General features: G+C 48.2%; 1 protein-coding gene across 8 annotated transcripts in view; it reads left to right on the forward strand.

Moving 5' to 3' along the window:
• The window catches only part of khk (ketohexokinase), an 83,032-nt gene that overhangs the window by 40,214 nt on the left and 27,461 nt on the right, over positions 1-15,357 (forward strand). For all 8 annotated transcript variants that reach the window (XM_072476379.1, XM_072476383.1, XM_072476380.1 and 5 more), the window contains one exon: positions 6,466-6,538. In XM_072476379.1, coding sequence (XP_072332480.1) covers positions 6,466-6,538 — 73 coding nt within the window. The remainder of the gene's footprint in view (positions 1-6,465; positions 6,539-15,357) is intronic.

Below are 15,357 nucleotides of genomic sequence, written 5' to 3' on the forward strand. Positions count from 1 at the left end.
ACAAAGCAGTATAAAGTTGATTTCTTGAGGTATGGCTTTGTTAATTGTGCCCATGGGCAGGATTCTCTGTTTCTGAGACTGAGTGTTGATGCCGACGCAGAATTTGTGGACTTCATGACAGCAAAACTGCCAGCAAACGTGGGTCGATTCAGCAATTGTGGAGGGACTAGCAGCATGTGGAACACAATCAATACCAATGGAAATCGGCGCAGGATTTACCGGGTCCGTGATTGACACTCGGGAGGCTGACAAGCTGCAGCCACATATACACATTACAATCCCTACACACACTCTCCCAGCCAAGAAGATGGCAGCTGATGGGTTCACTGGGGCCTGAGTGCACCTAGGGGTGTGGCCTGGGGGTACATCTGTACGACCCATGGCCCTAAGTTCACAGCGGGCTGTCAGCAGCGTGCGCAGCTCCGTGGCTGCCTTTCCGGCTGCGGCAATGGTGTTCCCTGTCCATCCAACCCAACCCCACAGGCCACCTCCTGACCACCCCCGGCTACTCCCCTTGGCCCTGGAAGAAACGCCCTGGCCAGTGGCACAACTGTCAGCAAACTATGGCGATGTTGGACACTTTCTGTACCACCCCTCTCTCTCCCTCAGCAGCCATGACGCCGGTTTCACAATTTTTAAAAGTACAAGTGAACAGCGCCATCGGGAACTCTGCCCATCGGAGATAGAGCATTGTGGAGGCCCCAGAGAATACTGGGTCAGGCCCGCTAATGATATGCAAACGGTGTTTACTGTATATGCGTTCTGGAATGCATTGACGCCGCTGTCAAGGTGACGGAGAATGTCGATTTGGCGTCAAATCGGCGGCTGCCGCGATTTTAACATCGGAACCGATTCTCCGCCCAATCGCGTTTCACGATTTCCACGTCAGCCAATGGATAATCCCACCAAATATGTGTTTTATGCAGAGAAGTATTGGCAAATGAGAGCTGGGTGCCATCTATGTCTTATCTTACAGACATCTTTTCAATTCTAAAAGAACTGAACCTTAAATTTAAAGAAAGGATGATGATTTGATTCGGCACTGTGAAGAAATAGATGTTTTCCAAAAGTAATTGAAAGTTTTTAGCAAGTGCGAGTACAAAGCCAAAACTACTATGTGTTCCCCACACTGCTACGACATATCCAAAAAAAGTGTTAGTAAGGGAACTGTCAGTAGACTTGTAAGCCATATTTTCTATGTTCTCTGTTCATCTGGCTGCACTGATCAACAGTTTTTATTGCTACTTTCCAGAGGAGAAGTTTCAGATTTTGAAATAGAAGAAGTGGGTGATATATCCTTTTGAGTTTGAGACTCCAGAGTCAATTATTAAATTGCAGCTGACTCCAAATGAAGAGACTAAACTTCTGCGCATCACTGTGACAGCACATTAAAAACAAACGTCTCCAAAGGATATCCGGTGCTGAGCAAACCAAGCATTTTGTTGCTATTACCTTCCACAATGACCGACGTGTGCGAGGTTGGAATTTCTGTCCTCACAAAGATGAAGACCGCATAAAGGAACTGGCTGAACTCTGCACTGGTTATACGCATTGCCCTTTCCTCCTTTGAACCTGATTGGAGGTGTTGACCTTGGGTAGGGTGCTCTTTCCAAGAGCCGGTGCAGACTCGATGGGCTGAATGGTCTCCTTCTGCACTGTTAATTCTGTGATGATAATCTATGGAGTGGGATCATGAGGACCAAGCAGGCTCACCTGTTGCATTAAAGGTAAGCGGAAATGGTGTGTTGCGAAGGTCGGGGCATGGGTCCAGAAGGTCAGCCGGTTGGTAAAAGTGGGTCCCGGGGGAAAAAAGTTTGAAAAACACTGATCTAAAGAACCTTAGTGAGTTGCTGCAGTGCATCTTATAGATGGTAAACACTGCTGCAACTGTGAGTTGGTGGTGGAGGGAATACTGTTTGTGGAAGGGATGACAATCAAGCGGGCCGCTTTGTCCTGGATGGTGTCAAGCTTCTTGTGTGTTCTTGGAGCTGCACTCATTCAGAGAAATGGAGAATATTGCACCACACTCCTGACTTGTGCCTTAGAGATTGTGGACAGGCTTTGGGGAGTCAGGAGATGAGTTATCCGCCACAGGATTCCTAGCCTCCGAACTGCTCTAGTAGCCACCGTATTTATGTGATCAGTCCAGTTCAGTTCCTGGTCAATGGTTACTGCCATACTGTTGATAGTGGGGCATTCAGTGATGGTCTGCCATTGGTTGTTATGGGTGATGGCTAGATTTTCTCTTGTTGGGGATTGTCATTGCCTGGCACTTGTGTGGCGCGAATGGTACTTGTCAATGGTTAGCTACTCCTCCCACCCCTTTTCATTTAAACCTACAAGCTTAATCCTTGCCAACAAGACCGCATTTGAGTGACTGTGGTAGGAAGGAATCCCAGTAAAAGGTAAATCAATGGGAATCAGGGGTAAATGCTTCCCTGATATGGAATCACACCTAAGACACAGATAGTGGTGATTTTGACAGACAATCGGGCGGGATTCTCTGATCCTGAGGCTAAGTGTTGATGCCGTCGTAAACATGGCCTCAGGAGCAGCAATTCTGACCCCTACGGGGGACCAGCATGGTGCTGGAGTGATCCGCGCCGCTCCAGCTGCCGAACCCCAGCGTCAGATGGGTGCCGCAGGTCTGCGCATGCGCAGTGGGGCCAGCGCCAACGTGCGCATGCGCAGTGGCTCCCTTCTCCGTGCCAGCCCCGACGCAACATGGCATAGGGCTACAGGGGCCGGCGCGGAACAAAAGAGGCCCCCAGCCCGAGAGGCCAGCCCGCTGATTGGTAGGCCCCTGATCGCGGAATAGGCCGCCCCCGGATGCATCCACGCCGAGGTCCCGCCGGGTAAGAGCAGGTGTGAATGGCACCGGCGGGACTCGGCTTTTTATGTGTGGCCGCTCGTCCCATCCCGTGCCGAGAATCGCCGGGGGGGGGGCAACCGGCACCGCATCGACCGCGCCATCGGCAATGGCGCCGATTCTCTCCAGAGAAACGGTGGATGGTGATTCGCGCCGGTCGCGGCGATTCCCCAGCCTGGCCCCGAGCTGAGAGAATCCCCCCCCCCAATCATCTCAGCCTCGTCTCTGTAGGAGTTCCTAAACTCAACCTATTTAGCTGCATCATCGATGACCTTCCATTCAATATAAGAAGCAAAGTGAGGATCACAAAGGAAAAGTACTGCAGAGGTGTTTTTCTCCATAGATGCTGCCTGACCTGCTGATTGTTTCCAGAATTTTCTGTTTTTATTTCAGAAGTGAAGATATTCACTGATGATGGCAAAGTTTTCAGTTTCATTTACAACTCCTTAGATACTGCAGCCGACTATGCCCAAATGCAGCAAGACCGGGGCAACATTTGGGCTGCTAAATGACAAGTAACATTTCTGTCATGCAAGTGCCAGGGTGTGTTACCACTTTTAACCAGAGAGAGTCTAACCACCTTCCTTTGACATTCAATGGCATCACCATTATCGATTCCCCAACCATCAATATTCTTGGTACAGGGAGGGAGAGTGTGGGGGTTGGAGGGATTTTATTATGTGGGGAGGTTGAGTAGATTGGGCCTGTACTCTTTTGAGTTTCGAAGAATTAGACACAATCTTATTGAGACATGTATAATTCTTAGGGGCTTGACAGGGTGGATGCTGCGAGGTTGTTTCCCTTGTAGGAGAGTCTAGGACCAGAGGGCATAATCTCAGAGTAAGGGGTCGCCCATTTAAAACAGCGATGAAGAGGAATTGCTTCTCGCAGAGGATAGTAAATCTGTTGAATTCTTTACCACAGAGGGTAGTGAAGGTGTGGAATTCTTTACCAAAAGGGCTGTAGAGTCTGGGTCATTAAGTATGTTCAAGGCTGAAATAGATTGATTTTTAATCAGTGAGGGAATCAAGGATTATGTGATTCAGTGGGAAAGTGGAGTTGAGATTTATCATATCGGATCAGTCAGGATCTTATTGAATGGCGGGCAGACTCGATAGACCTAATGGTTTACTTCTGTTCCTATGTCTTATGATGTTATGGCTAAATAAATTCTGTGACCATGAGCAGATCAGTGGTTGGGTGTTCTGTGCCAAGTGAGTCATCCCCTGATTCCCAAAAGTCTTGCCACCATTTACAAGGCACAAGTTAGGAGTATGGTGGAATACTTTTCACACTTTTCACTAGACTGGCTATGTACAACTCCAATAATGCTCAAGTAGCTCAACCGCTTTAAGGGAAAGTAGCCTATTTGATCAATGTCCCAACCACCACCTTAAATATTGACTCTGCCCACCACTGGGGCACAGTACAGCAGTGTATACTATGTACAAGATGTGCTGCAGCAAGCTGAAGCTTCTCCTACAGTACCCCAAACTCTCAACTCCCACCTAAGGGGATCAGGGGTTATGGTGAGAAGGCAGGAGAATGGGGATGAGAAAAATATCAGCCATGATTGAATGGCGGAGCAGACTCGATGGGCCAAGTGGCCTAATTCTGCTCCTATATCTTATGGTCTTATGGTCTTCGAGAAGGTAAGGGAAGAAGTTGCATGAGAATACCTCCATCTTCTCCTCTAAGTAAGACATAATCCTTTCTTGGAAAATGTCACCATTCTTTCACTGTTACTGGGTCAAAATCCTGGAACTCCCTCCCTAACAGTCATAAGAATTATCCCCACATTAGCAATTCAAGAGGACGGCTCAACACCTCCTCTCCCTTCAAGATGGACAAGAAATGCTGGCCTTGCGATGCCCACACCCCATGAATTAATAAGTAAAAGAAAAGGGAATCTTTTTTTATTCCTTTCATTCTCTTATTTATTCAGCTTCCCTTCAAAAGCATTTACGCTATTCCCCTCATCTACTACTTGTGAAAGAAAATAAAGTGAAGAATATTAGATGGCTGATGTCATCAACCCATCGCTTTCCCAGACTTCTGGCTGTACCTTTTATTTCGCTAAAAGATGTGAAACAATTTCTAGAATTCAGTTAATGTCCTTAAAAGAAGTATTTCTGCTTTGGCACTTGTAATACATTTCCTGTACATGGCAACAAAATCAAATAATTACACGATCAGTTCAATAATATGTTAAATTGCAATTTTTAATGGTAAAAACAAAACCTAATTCACACAGTTAATGAAAGAAAAAAATGAAATCTTTGTTTCCAAATCAAACAATCCCTACGTCAGTTTTTCAATTTTTGCCTAATGCATTTAGTGCCTGGTTATTATATCATGCTTATATGTCCACTTTTCAGATTTTACATAAATATGATTTTTAGACTCCTAACTTAATTGAATAAGCGAATATAATGTGTGAACTATTCTCTCTCATGTGGTTTCAGTTAAGTACTCATTTCACTTCAGGCCTGAATTTTATTTTTCGTGCCTCTGATCTGTGTTTGAAAGGAAGTGTTTGGAGCCACTTCAAACTTCTTCCTGTTGACCTTTTTGTCAGGTGGAGTTTCACAATCAACAAACAGAACAAATGCCTGAAATTGGCAGAACTTCAAGCCTTCATAATTAAATGTTTTCTCAGAATTTTTTGATGACTTGACCTTCAACCACTGACTGAATGCCAGACTGTATTCTGTATCCAAGTCCATCTGATTTTGTGTGTTTGTTCAATGATAACAGATCTAATAAGGACCTTGGCAATAGAGGAACTTTGAAATGAGTCTAAAGTCAAAATTTGGATTGGACTATGAATTTGTGGAGTACAATACTCATTTAAAGTGCTGACCACAGTTTTATAAAGCTCGATTGATAGAGTTAATATTTTCCTCTAAAGTAAATGTTACTGTCACATTAGTTTTGCAAGTTAGATTCTGGATACATTCTACCATCCTCTGCATGTGAGATGTTTATTGATTGATAGGAGCCATACATTCATATGGAAAACTGACCAGGATCCAGTTCTCTGATCTCTGCCTGCTTCCTGCCAGTGGAGTGTCCATGTATAGAGTCTAACTTTCCTGGAGAACACTGACAAGAATTCTGTTTTTTCCCTTGATATCTGTTTTTGGGAACATGTCCAGCTGTCTACGCCACAGCAACACAAGTGTAGTTGTGGAGCTTGAGGCACGTCCTGCACACTTGGTGGTTTGGTCAAAACACTTAAAAACAGTGAGAATCTAAAGGCGGGAGGTGGGGGGTTCCAGAAGGGATTGCAAGGGAGAATCATAGAGATCGAAGGAAGCACAATACTTTCAATTGGAGAGTTTGAATTATCTTTCTGTGAAATTTCAAAATTTAAATGAATGTTGCAATAATTTTGTGCATGTGAATTGAAGGCATGTTAAATTTGCATGATCTTTTATTATGATAACAACTTCGTACAATATATTCCTGCTGTTAATCCAATTAATCCATGTAAACAAATACTTGTTGACGCATTCAAAAAGTGGAACTCGATCTCTAATCTTAATACCACAGCCAATTGCATAATTTTTGATTTTAAATGTGGTTGTGTTTAGGAATTTACCTGATGTTAACTCTGAAGATTTTAGGAAAATTGATCTTTCACTGTACAAGTGGATTCACTGGGAGGTGAGTAGTCGTTCCAATATTAATTTTATAATGGGCCCTCGCTTTACGTGCGCATCACTTCAGTCATACCGCTAGGAAATAACTACACAGACAGAAATCAGCGGCAACCCCGTAGGTGGGCAGCGGTCAACAAAATGTCTTGTGGACCGCACTCAGAACCCAGATGGGCCACAGGTTACCACCACTGGTCCAGAGCCAGCAGTGCTGCGTTTGTTAAAATGGGCTTGCAATGCCTCACAGTTTCACCTTGACCAAGAGCTTGGTTTTAATAAGTCTGAAGTAGGATAGAAAGAGTGAATTGGTTGAAGAAGAGGCCTTAAGTAAAAATGTGGACCTACGTAATTAACATCACTTCAGTGATGTGTGAACAGATATAACCTGAACATTATTGTTGTTTTAAAACAGATTTTATATTCAGCAGATCTCACTCTAACATTATCCAGAGTGCCAATTGGAAATCAGGATTTGGATTTTGTACACCATAATCTGCAATGTGGGGCGGGATTCTCTGACCAGTCCCGCTGCTCCGACACCGGCTGCCATATTCTCTGGCGCTGGTTTTCGGGCGGGGCGCGGTTTACGCCACGCCGGTCGGGGGACGTTGGCAGCGGCCCAGCTCGGCAATTGCCCAGGCCCCGATGGGCCGAGCGGCCATCGTTTCCTGGCCAGTCCCGCCGGCGTGAAATGGACATGGTCCATCACGGCGGGACGGATCTATCTTTGTCTTAAAGGCACTCAGTGACTTGGCCTCCACAGACTTCTGCGGCAATGAGTTCCCCAGATTTACCATCCTCTGGTTGAAGAAATTCCTCCTCCTCTCTGTTTTAAAGGATCATCCCCTCAGTCTTAGGCTGTGCCCTCGGGTTCTAGTTTCTCTTCCCAGTGGAAAGATCCTCTCCACATTTGCTCTAACTAGGCCTCTCAGTATTCTATAAGTTTCAGTGAGATCCCCCTCATTTATCATAGAATTTACAGTGCAGAAGGAGGCCATTCGGCCCATCGAGTCTGCACCGGCTCTTGGAAAGAGCACCCTGCCCAAGGTTAACACCTCCACCCTATCCCCATAACCCAGTAACCCCACCCAACACTAAGGGCAATTTTGGACACTTAAGGGCAATTTATCATGGCCAATCCACCTAACCTGCACATCTTTGGACTGTGGGAGGAAACCGGAGCACCCGGAGGAAACCCACGCACACACGGGGAGGATGTGCAGACTCCGCACAGACAGTGACCCAAGCCAGAATCGAACCTGGGACCCTGGAGCTGTGAAGCAATTGTGCTATCCACAACGCTACCGTGCTGTAATTGTGCTATCCACAATGCTACCGTGCTGCCCTCATCCTTCTAACCTCCATCGTGTTCAGACCCAGAGTCCTCAACCACTCCTCATATGGCACCTAGAGTCTTCATGCATTCCCTTCCAGTAAAAGATGTGGTATCCCTTGAGAGCCTTGTTTGTGAGCTTTTCATGCAACCTTATCAGAGTCTAGCTTCCTCCCCTCAGCCTACCCTCTGCCTTCCATTATTTATCATCCTTATCTACATCCTTGCCCCTCTGCCTGCCATTAGCCCTCACCCTTAGCCCCTCTTCTCCCTCACCCCCCGCTGTCCTTGCACAGCTTTCCTTCCACTTTGCCCCTCCTTATCTTTGTTAGGTCACATCCCCCCCCCCGACCTCACCTCGTACCCTACCATCAGTCGACCTTTGGACCTTTGTTATGGTGGCTACATGAGTCGCACAGCACAGTCTTATTTAAATAGTGGCACCATATGGGAGGACACCCTTGTACCCCCAACTGCAGGTACCATCTTGATCCGACACAGGAAAGTCCACGGTGCTGTCCATGAAGACCAGCTCGGCATGGACATGTAGGCAGGATTCGATATGGCCCGGCAGAGTGGCGAACAGCACATCAGGAGCACCACGGCACTATGGCAGAAAGTTGTTGGACTCACCCCGAAGTCTCTGCGAACTGAGGACTGCCTTGTGCACGACAGCCATTAGCAATTGAGTTTGATGTCGATGTAAATTCCCGCTGGCTTGACGCAAGATTGAAAGGCCTGATGGGATGCCAGCAGGCAGCTGTTTTTTTTTTATATAAATACTTTATTGAAAATTTTTGGTCAACCAACACAGTACATTGTGCATCCTTTACACAATATTATAACAACACAAATAGCAATGACCTATTTTATAAACAAAAAATGAATAAATAATAAATAACAAAAATGAAAACTAACCCTAATTGGCAACTGCCTTATCACAAGTAACACTCTCCAAAAATATAATTTAACAGTCCAATATATAATTATCTGTAGCAACGACCTATACATATTATACAGTATATATTAACAACCCTGAGAGTCCTTCTGGTTCCTCCTCCTCCCCCCCCCCCCCCCCCCCAGATCCTGGGCTGCTGCTGCTGCCTTCTTTTTTCCATTCCATCTATCTTTCTGCGAGGTATTCGACGAACGGTTGCCACCGCCTGGTGAACCCTTGAGCCGACCCCCTTAGGACGAACTTAATCCGCTCTAGCTTTATAAACCCCGCCATGTCATTTATCCAGGTCTCCACCCCCGGGGGCTTGGCTTCTTTCCACATTAGCAATATCCTGCGCCGGGCTACTAGGGACGCAAAGGCCAAAACATCGGCCTCTCTCGCCTCCTGCACTCCCGGCTCTTGTGCAACCCCAAATATAGCCAACCCCCAGCTTGGTTCGACCCGGACCCCCACTACTTTTGAAAGCACCTTTGTCACCCCCATCCAAAACCCCTGTAGTGCCGGGCATGACCAAAACATATGGGTATGATTCGCTGGGCTTCTCGAGCACCTCGCACACCTATCCTCCACCCCAAAAAATTTACTGAGCCGTGCTCCAGTCATATGCGCCCTGTGTAATACCTTAAACTGAATCAGGCTTAGCCTGGCACACGAGGACGACGAGTTTACCCTGCTTAGGGCATCTGCCCACAGCCCCTCCTCGATCTCCTCCCCCAGCTCTTCTTCCCATTTCCCTTTTAGTTCATCTACCATAGTCTCCCCTTCGTCCCTCATTTCCCTATATATATCTGACACCTTACCATCCCCCACCCATGTCTTTGAGATCACTCTGTCCTGCACCTCTTGTGTCGGGAGCTGCGGGAATTCCCTCACCTGTTGCCTCGCAAAAGCCCTCAGTTGCATATACCTGAATGCATTCCCTTGGGGCAACCCATATTTCTCGGTCAGCGCTCCCAGACTCGCGAACTTCCCATCCACAAACAGATCTTTCAGTTGCGTTATTCCTGCTCTTTGCCACATTCCATATCCCCCATCCATTCCCCCCGGGGCAAACCTATGGTTGTTTCTTATCGGGGACCCCCCCAAGGCTCCAGTCTTTCCCCTATGCCGTCTCCACTGTCCCCAAATCTTCAGTGTAGCCACCACCACCGGGCTTGTGGTGTAGTTCCTCGGTGAGAACGGCAATGGGGCTGTCACCATAGCCTGTAGGCTAGTCCCCCTACAGGACGCCCTCTCTAATCTCTTCCACGCCGCTCCCTCCTCTCCCATCCACTTACTCACCATTGAAATATTAGCGGCCCAATAATACTCACTTAGGCTCGGTAGTGCCAGCCCCCCCCTATCCCTGCTACGCTGTAAGAATCCCTTCCTCACTCTCGGGGTCTTCCCGGCCCACACAAAACCCATGATGCTCTTTTCTATCCTTTTAAAAAAAGCCTTCGTGATCACCACCGGGAGGCACTGAAACACAAAGAGGAATCTCGGGAGGACCACCATCTTAACCGCCTACACCCTCCCTGCCAGTGACAGGGATACCATATCCCATCTCTTGAAATCCTCCTCCATTTGTTCCACCAACCGCGTTAAATTTAACCTATGCAATGTGCCCCAATTCTTGGCTATCTGGATCCCCAGGTAACGAAAGTCCCTTGTTACCTTCCTCAACGGTAGGTCCTCTATTTCTCTACTCTGCTCCCCTGGATGCACCACAAACAACTCACTTTTCCCCATGTTCAATTTATACCCTGAAAAATCCCCAAACTCCCCAAGTATCCGCATTATTTCTGGCATCCCCTCCGCCGGGTCTGCCACGTATAGTAGCAAATCGTCCGCATACAAAGATACCCGGTGTTCTTCTCCTCCTCTAAGTACTCCCCTCCACTTCTTGGAACCCCTCAACGCTATCGCCAGTGCAAACAATAATGGGGACAGAGGGCATCCCTGCCTTGTCCCTCTATGGAGCCGAAAATATGCAGATCCCCGTCCATTCGTGACCACGCTCGCCATTGGGGCCCTATACAACAGCTGCACCCATCTAACATACCCCTCTCCAAAACCAAATCTCCTCAACACCTCCCACAAATAATCCCACTCCACTCTATCAAATGCTTTCTCGGCATCCATTGCCACTACTATCTCCGTTTCCCCCTCTGGTGGGGCCATCATCATTTCATTACCCCTAACAGCCTCCGTATATTCTTGTTCAGCTGTCTCCCCTTCACAAACCCAGTTTGGTCCTCGTGGACCACCCCCGGGACACATTCCTCTATTCTCATTGCCATTACCTTGGCCAGGATCTTGGCATCTACATTTAGGAGGGAAATAGGTCTATAGGACCCGCATTGTAGCGGGTCCTTTTCCTTCTTTAAGAGAAGCGATATCGTTGCTTCAGACATAGTCGGGGGCAGTTGTCCTCTTTCCTTTGCCTCATTAAAGGTCCTCGTCAATACCGGGGCGAGCAAGTCCACATATTTTCTACAGAATTCGACTGGGAATCCATCCGGTCCCGGGGCCTTTCCCGCCTGCATGCTCCTAATTCCTTTCACCACTTCTTCTACCTCGATCTGTGCTCCCAGTCCCACCCTTTCCTGCTCTTCCACCTTGGGAAATTCCAGCCGATCCAAGAAGCCCATCATTCTCTCCCTCCCATCCGGGGGTTGAGCTTCATATAATTTTTTATAAAATGTCTTGAACACTCCATTCACTCTCTCCGCTCCCCGCTCCATCTCTCCTTCCTCATCCCTCACACCCCCTATTTCCCTCGCTGCTCCCCTTTTCCTCAATTGGTGTGCCAGCAACCTGCTCGCCTTCTCCCCATATTCGTACTGTACACCCTGTGCCTTCCTCCATTGTGCCTCTGCAGTGCCCGTAGTCAGCAAGTCAAATTCTACATGTAGCCTTTGCCTTTCCCTGTACAGTCCCTCCTCCGGTACTTCCGCATATTGTCTGTCCACCCTCAAAAGTTCTTGCAGCAACCGCTCCCGTTCCTTACTCTCCTGCTTCCCTTTATGTGCCCTTATTGATATCAGCTCCCCTCTAACCACCGCCTTCAACGCCTCCCAGACCACTCCCACCTGGACCTCCCCATTATCATTGAGTTCCAAATACTTTTCAATGCACCCCCTCACCCTTAGACACCCCCCCTCATCTGCCATTAGTCCCATGTCCATTCTCCAGGGTGGGCGCCCTCCTGTTTCCTCCCCTATCTCCAAGTCTACCCAGTGTGGAGCGTGATCCAAAATGACTACAGCCGTATACTCCGTTCCCCTCACCTTCGGGATCAACGCACTTCCCAGCACAAAAAAGTCTATTCGCGAGTAGACTTTATGGTCATAGGAGAAAAACGAGAACTCCTTACTCCTAGGTCTGCTAAATCTCCACGGGTCTACACCTCCCATCTGCTCCATAAAATCTTTAAGTACCTTGGCTGCTGCCGGCCTCCTTCCAGTTCTGGACTTCGACCTATCCAGCCCTGGTTCCAACACCGTATTAAAATCTCCCCCCATTATCAGCTTTCCCATCTCTAGGTCCGGAATGCGTCCTAGCATCCGCCTCATAAAATTGGCATCATCCCAGTTCGGGGCATATACGTTTACCAAAACCACCGTCTCCCCCTGTAGTTTGCCACTCACCATCACGTATCTGCCCCCGTTATCCGCCACTATAGTCTTTGCCTCGAACATTACCCGCTTCCCCACTAATATAGCCACCCCCCTGTTTTTCGCATCTAGCCCCGAATGGAACACCTGCCCCACCCATCCTTTGCGTAGCCTAACCTGGTCTATCAGTTTCAGGTGCGTTTCCTGTAACATAACCACATCTGCCTTAAGTTTCTTAAGGTATGCGAGTACCCGTGCCCTCTTTATCGGCCCGTTCAGCCCTCTCACGTTCCACGTGATCAGCCGGGTTGGGGGGCTTCCTACCCCTCCCCCTTGTCGATTAGCCATCACCTTTTTCCAGCTCCTCACCCGGTTCCCACGCAGCTGTATCTCCCCCAGGCGGTGCCCCCCCGCCTATCCCCTCCCATATCAGCTCCCCCCTCTCCCCAGCAGCAGCAACCCAGTAATTCCCCCCTCCCACCCCCCCCGCTAGATCCCCCGCTAGCGTAATTACTCCCCCCATGTTGCTCCCAGAAGTCAGCAAACTCTGGCCGACCTCGGCTTCCCCCCCCGTGACCTCGGCTCGCACCGTGCGACGCCCCCTCCTTCCTGCTTCTCTATTCCCGCCATGATTATCATAGCGCGGGAACCAAGCCCGCGCGTCTCCCTGGGCCCCGCCCCCAATGGCCAACGCCCCATCTCCTCCACCTCCCCCCATCACCACCTGTGGGAGAGAGAAAAGTTACCACATCGCAGGATTAGTACATAAAACTCCTCTTTCCCCCCTTTTTAACCCCCCCTTTGCCCCCCACATTCGCCCCACCACTTTGTTCAAACGTTCTTTTTAATAACCCGCTCATTCCAGTTTTTCTTCCACAATAAAAGTCCACGCTTCATCCGCCGTCTCAAAGTAGTGGTGCCTCCCTCGATATATGATCCACAGTCTTGCCGGTTGCAGCATTCCAAATTTTATCTTCTTTTTATGAAGCACCGCCTTGGCCCGATTAAAGCTCGCCCTCCTTCTCGCCACCTCCGCACTCCAGTCTTGATAAACGCGGATCACCGCGTTCTCCCATTTACTGCTCCGAGTTTTCTTTGCCCATCTAAGGACCATTTCTCTATCCTTAAAACGGAGGAATCTCACCACTATGGCTCTGGGAATTTCTCCTGCTCTCGGCCCTCGCGCCATCACTCGGTATGCTCCCTCCACCTCCAACGGACCCGCCGGGGCCTCCGCTCCCATTAACGAGTGCAGCATCGTGCTCACATATGCCCCGACGTCCGCTCCCTCCACACCTTCAGGAAGACCAAAAATCCTCAGGTTGTTCCTCCTTGCGTTGTTCTCCAGTGCCTCCAACCTTTCCACACATCGTTTCTGATGTGCCTCATGCGTCTCCGTCTTCACCACCAGGCCCTGTATGTCGTCCTCATTCTCGGCTGCCTTTGCCTTCACGACCCGAAGCTCCCGCTCCTGGGTTTTTTGTTCCTCCTTTAGCCCTTCAATCGCCTGTAATATCGGGGCCAACAGCTCTTTCTTCATTTCCTTTTTGAGCTCTTCCACACAGCATTTCAAGAACTCTTGTTGTTCAGGGCCCCATGTTAAACTGCCTCCTTCCGACGCCATCTTGGTTTTTGCTTGCCTTCCTTGCCGCTGTTCTAAAGGATCCACTGCAATCCGGCCACTTTCTCCTCCTTTTTTCATCTGTGTCCAGGGGGGATTCCCTTCTGGTTTACCGCACAGTGTTTTTAGCCGTCAAAATTGCCGTTGGGGCTCCTATCAAGAGCCCAAAAGTCCGTTTCACCGGGAGCTGCCGAAACGTGCGACTCAGCTGGTCATCGCCGCACCCGGAAGTCGCAGGCAGCTGTTTTAATGAGATACAAATAAATGCAAATGGCATTTGTGCCACCTGCCAGTGGGAAGAGCGACCCACCATGAACCTGCAATTGGAGAATTGCAACAGGATTTTCCGCCGGCGGGTTTGTAACTTTTTGCCTCTTGCCAGATTTTGTGTGCCTGCCACCAGACATGCCATGGGTGGGTTGGGAGAATTTTGCACAAGGATTCTAAAAATATAGATCTTGCTGCCTCAAATTGAAAATGGATACTGTTTTAGCAGTTTCTATCCCTTCCAAAATGAAATCTTTTGTTAGTCCACATTTATGGGATCTAGTTCCATTAATACCATATTGAATCAAGTCTCAGTATTTTGCTAATAGGAAATGAGGCGAGAGAATTTAGCCCACTATTATTTTATTTGAATCATGTGAAATATGGGAGATCTCACTCCGTGTTCAACAGAAGCTTTAAAAAGGGTCATCAGCCTTTCAAAATTCCAAGGGGGAATTTCCTGTGTCCCCTGCGGTGTGTTTCTTGCCGGTGGAAGGGGGCCCGCAGTTGGCAATGGGATCTGCCATTGAATCCGCCACCGGCAAACGCACGGCGGGCTTCGCCATCAGCAGAACCACAAGATCCCGCTGGTGAGAGGGGTCGGAAAATTCCTCTCCAATTTTCTGATCTCGCAGCTTATTAGTCACGAAAAGAGCTTAACTCTAAAAAGGTGAAACCTCACCTAACTCTTCACAAAGATTTATGCCCTTACCCCGACAACCGGTTCCTAGCAAAACATTTTTCTTCAGTATGGTACTAGCCCCGTGCCGTGTCACTTTAACATTTTCACTTCCACATTCTCCCATTCAAAAATATTTTCTCCACCCACCTATTTCCTGATTAAGGTTCTTTGTTCAACAATTCATGTGCGATTCCAGAGGCAATGCACAGTTCTGAGAAAAAACACAACAAAGCCTGTGAGTGACATGGATCCTGAAATTTGCCACCACTTTCCAATCTAGTTCCCTAACAATTAAAGTCTTATCTGAGTCTGAACAGCAGTTGTACATTTATGAGGGCACAGCTGCACTTTAGCAATAGAATAATA

This window comes from Scyliorhinus torazame, chromosome 15 (genome assembly GCF_047496885.1).
Source record: "Scyliorhinus torazame isolate Kashiwa2021f chromosome 15, sScyTor2.1, whole genome shotgun sequence".
NCBI lineage: Eukaryota > Metazoa > Chordata > Chondrichthyes > Carcharhiniformes > Scyliorhinidae > Scyliorhinus > Scyliorhinus torazame.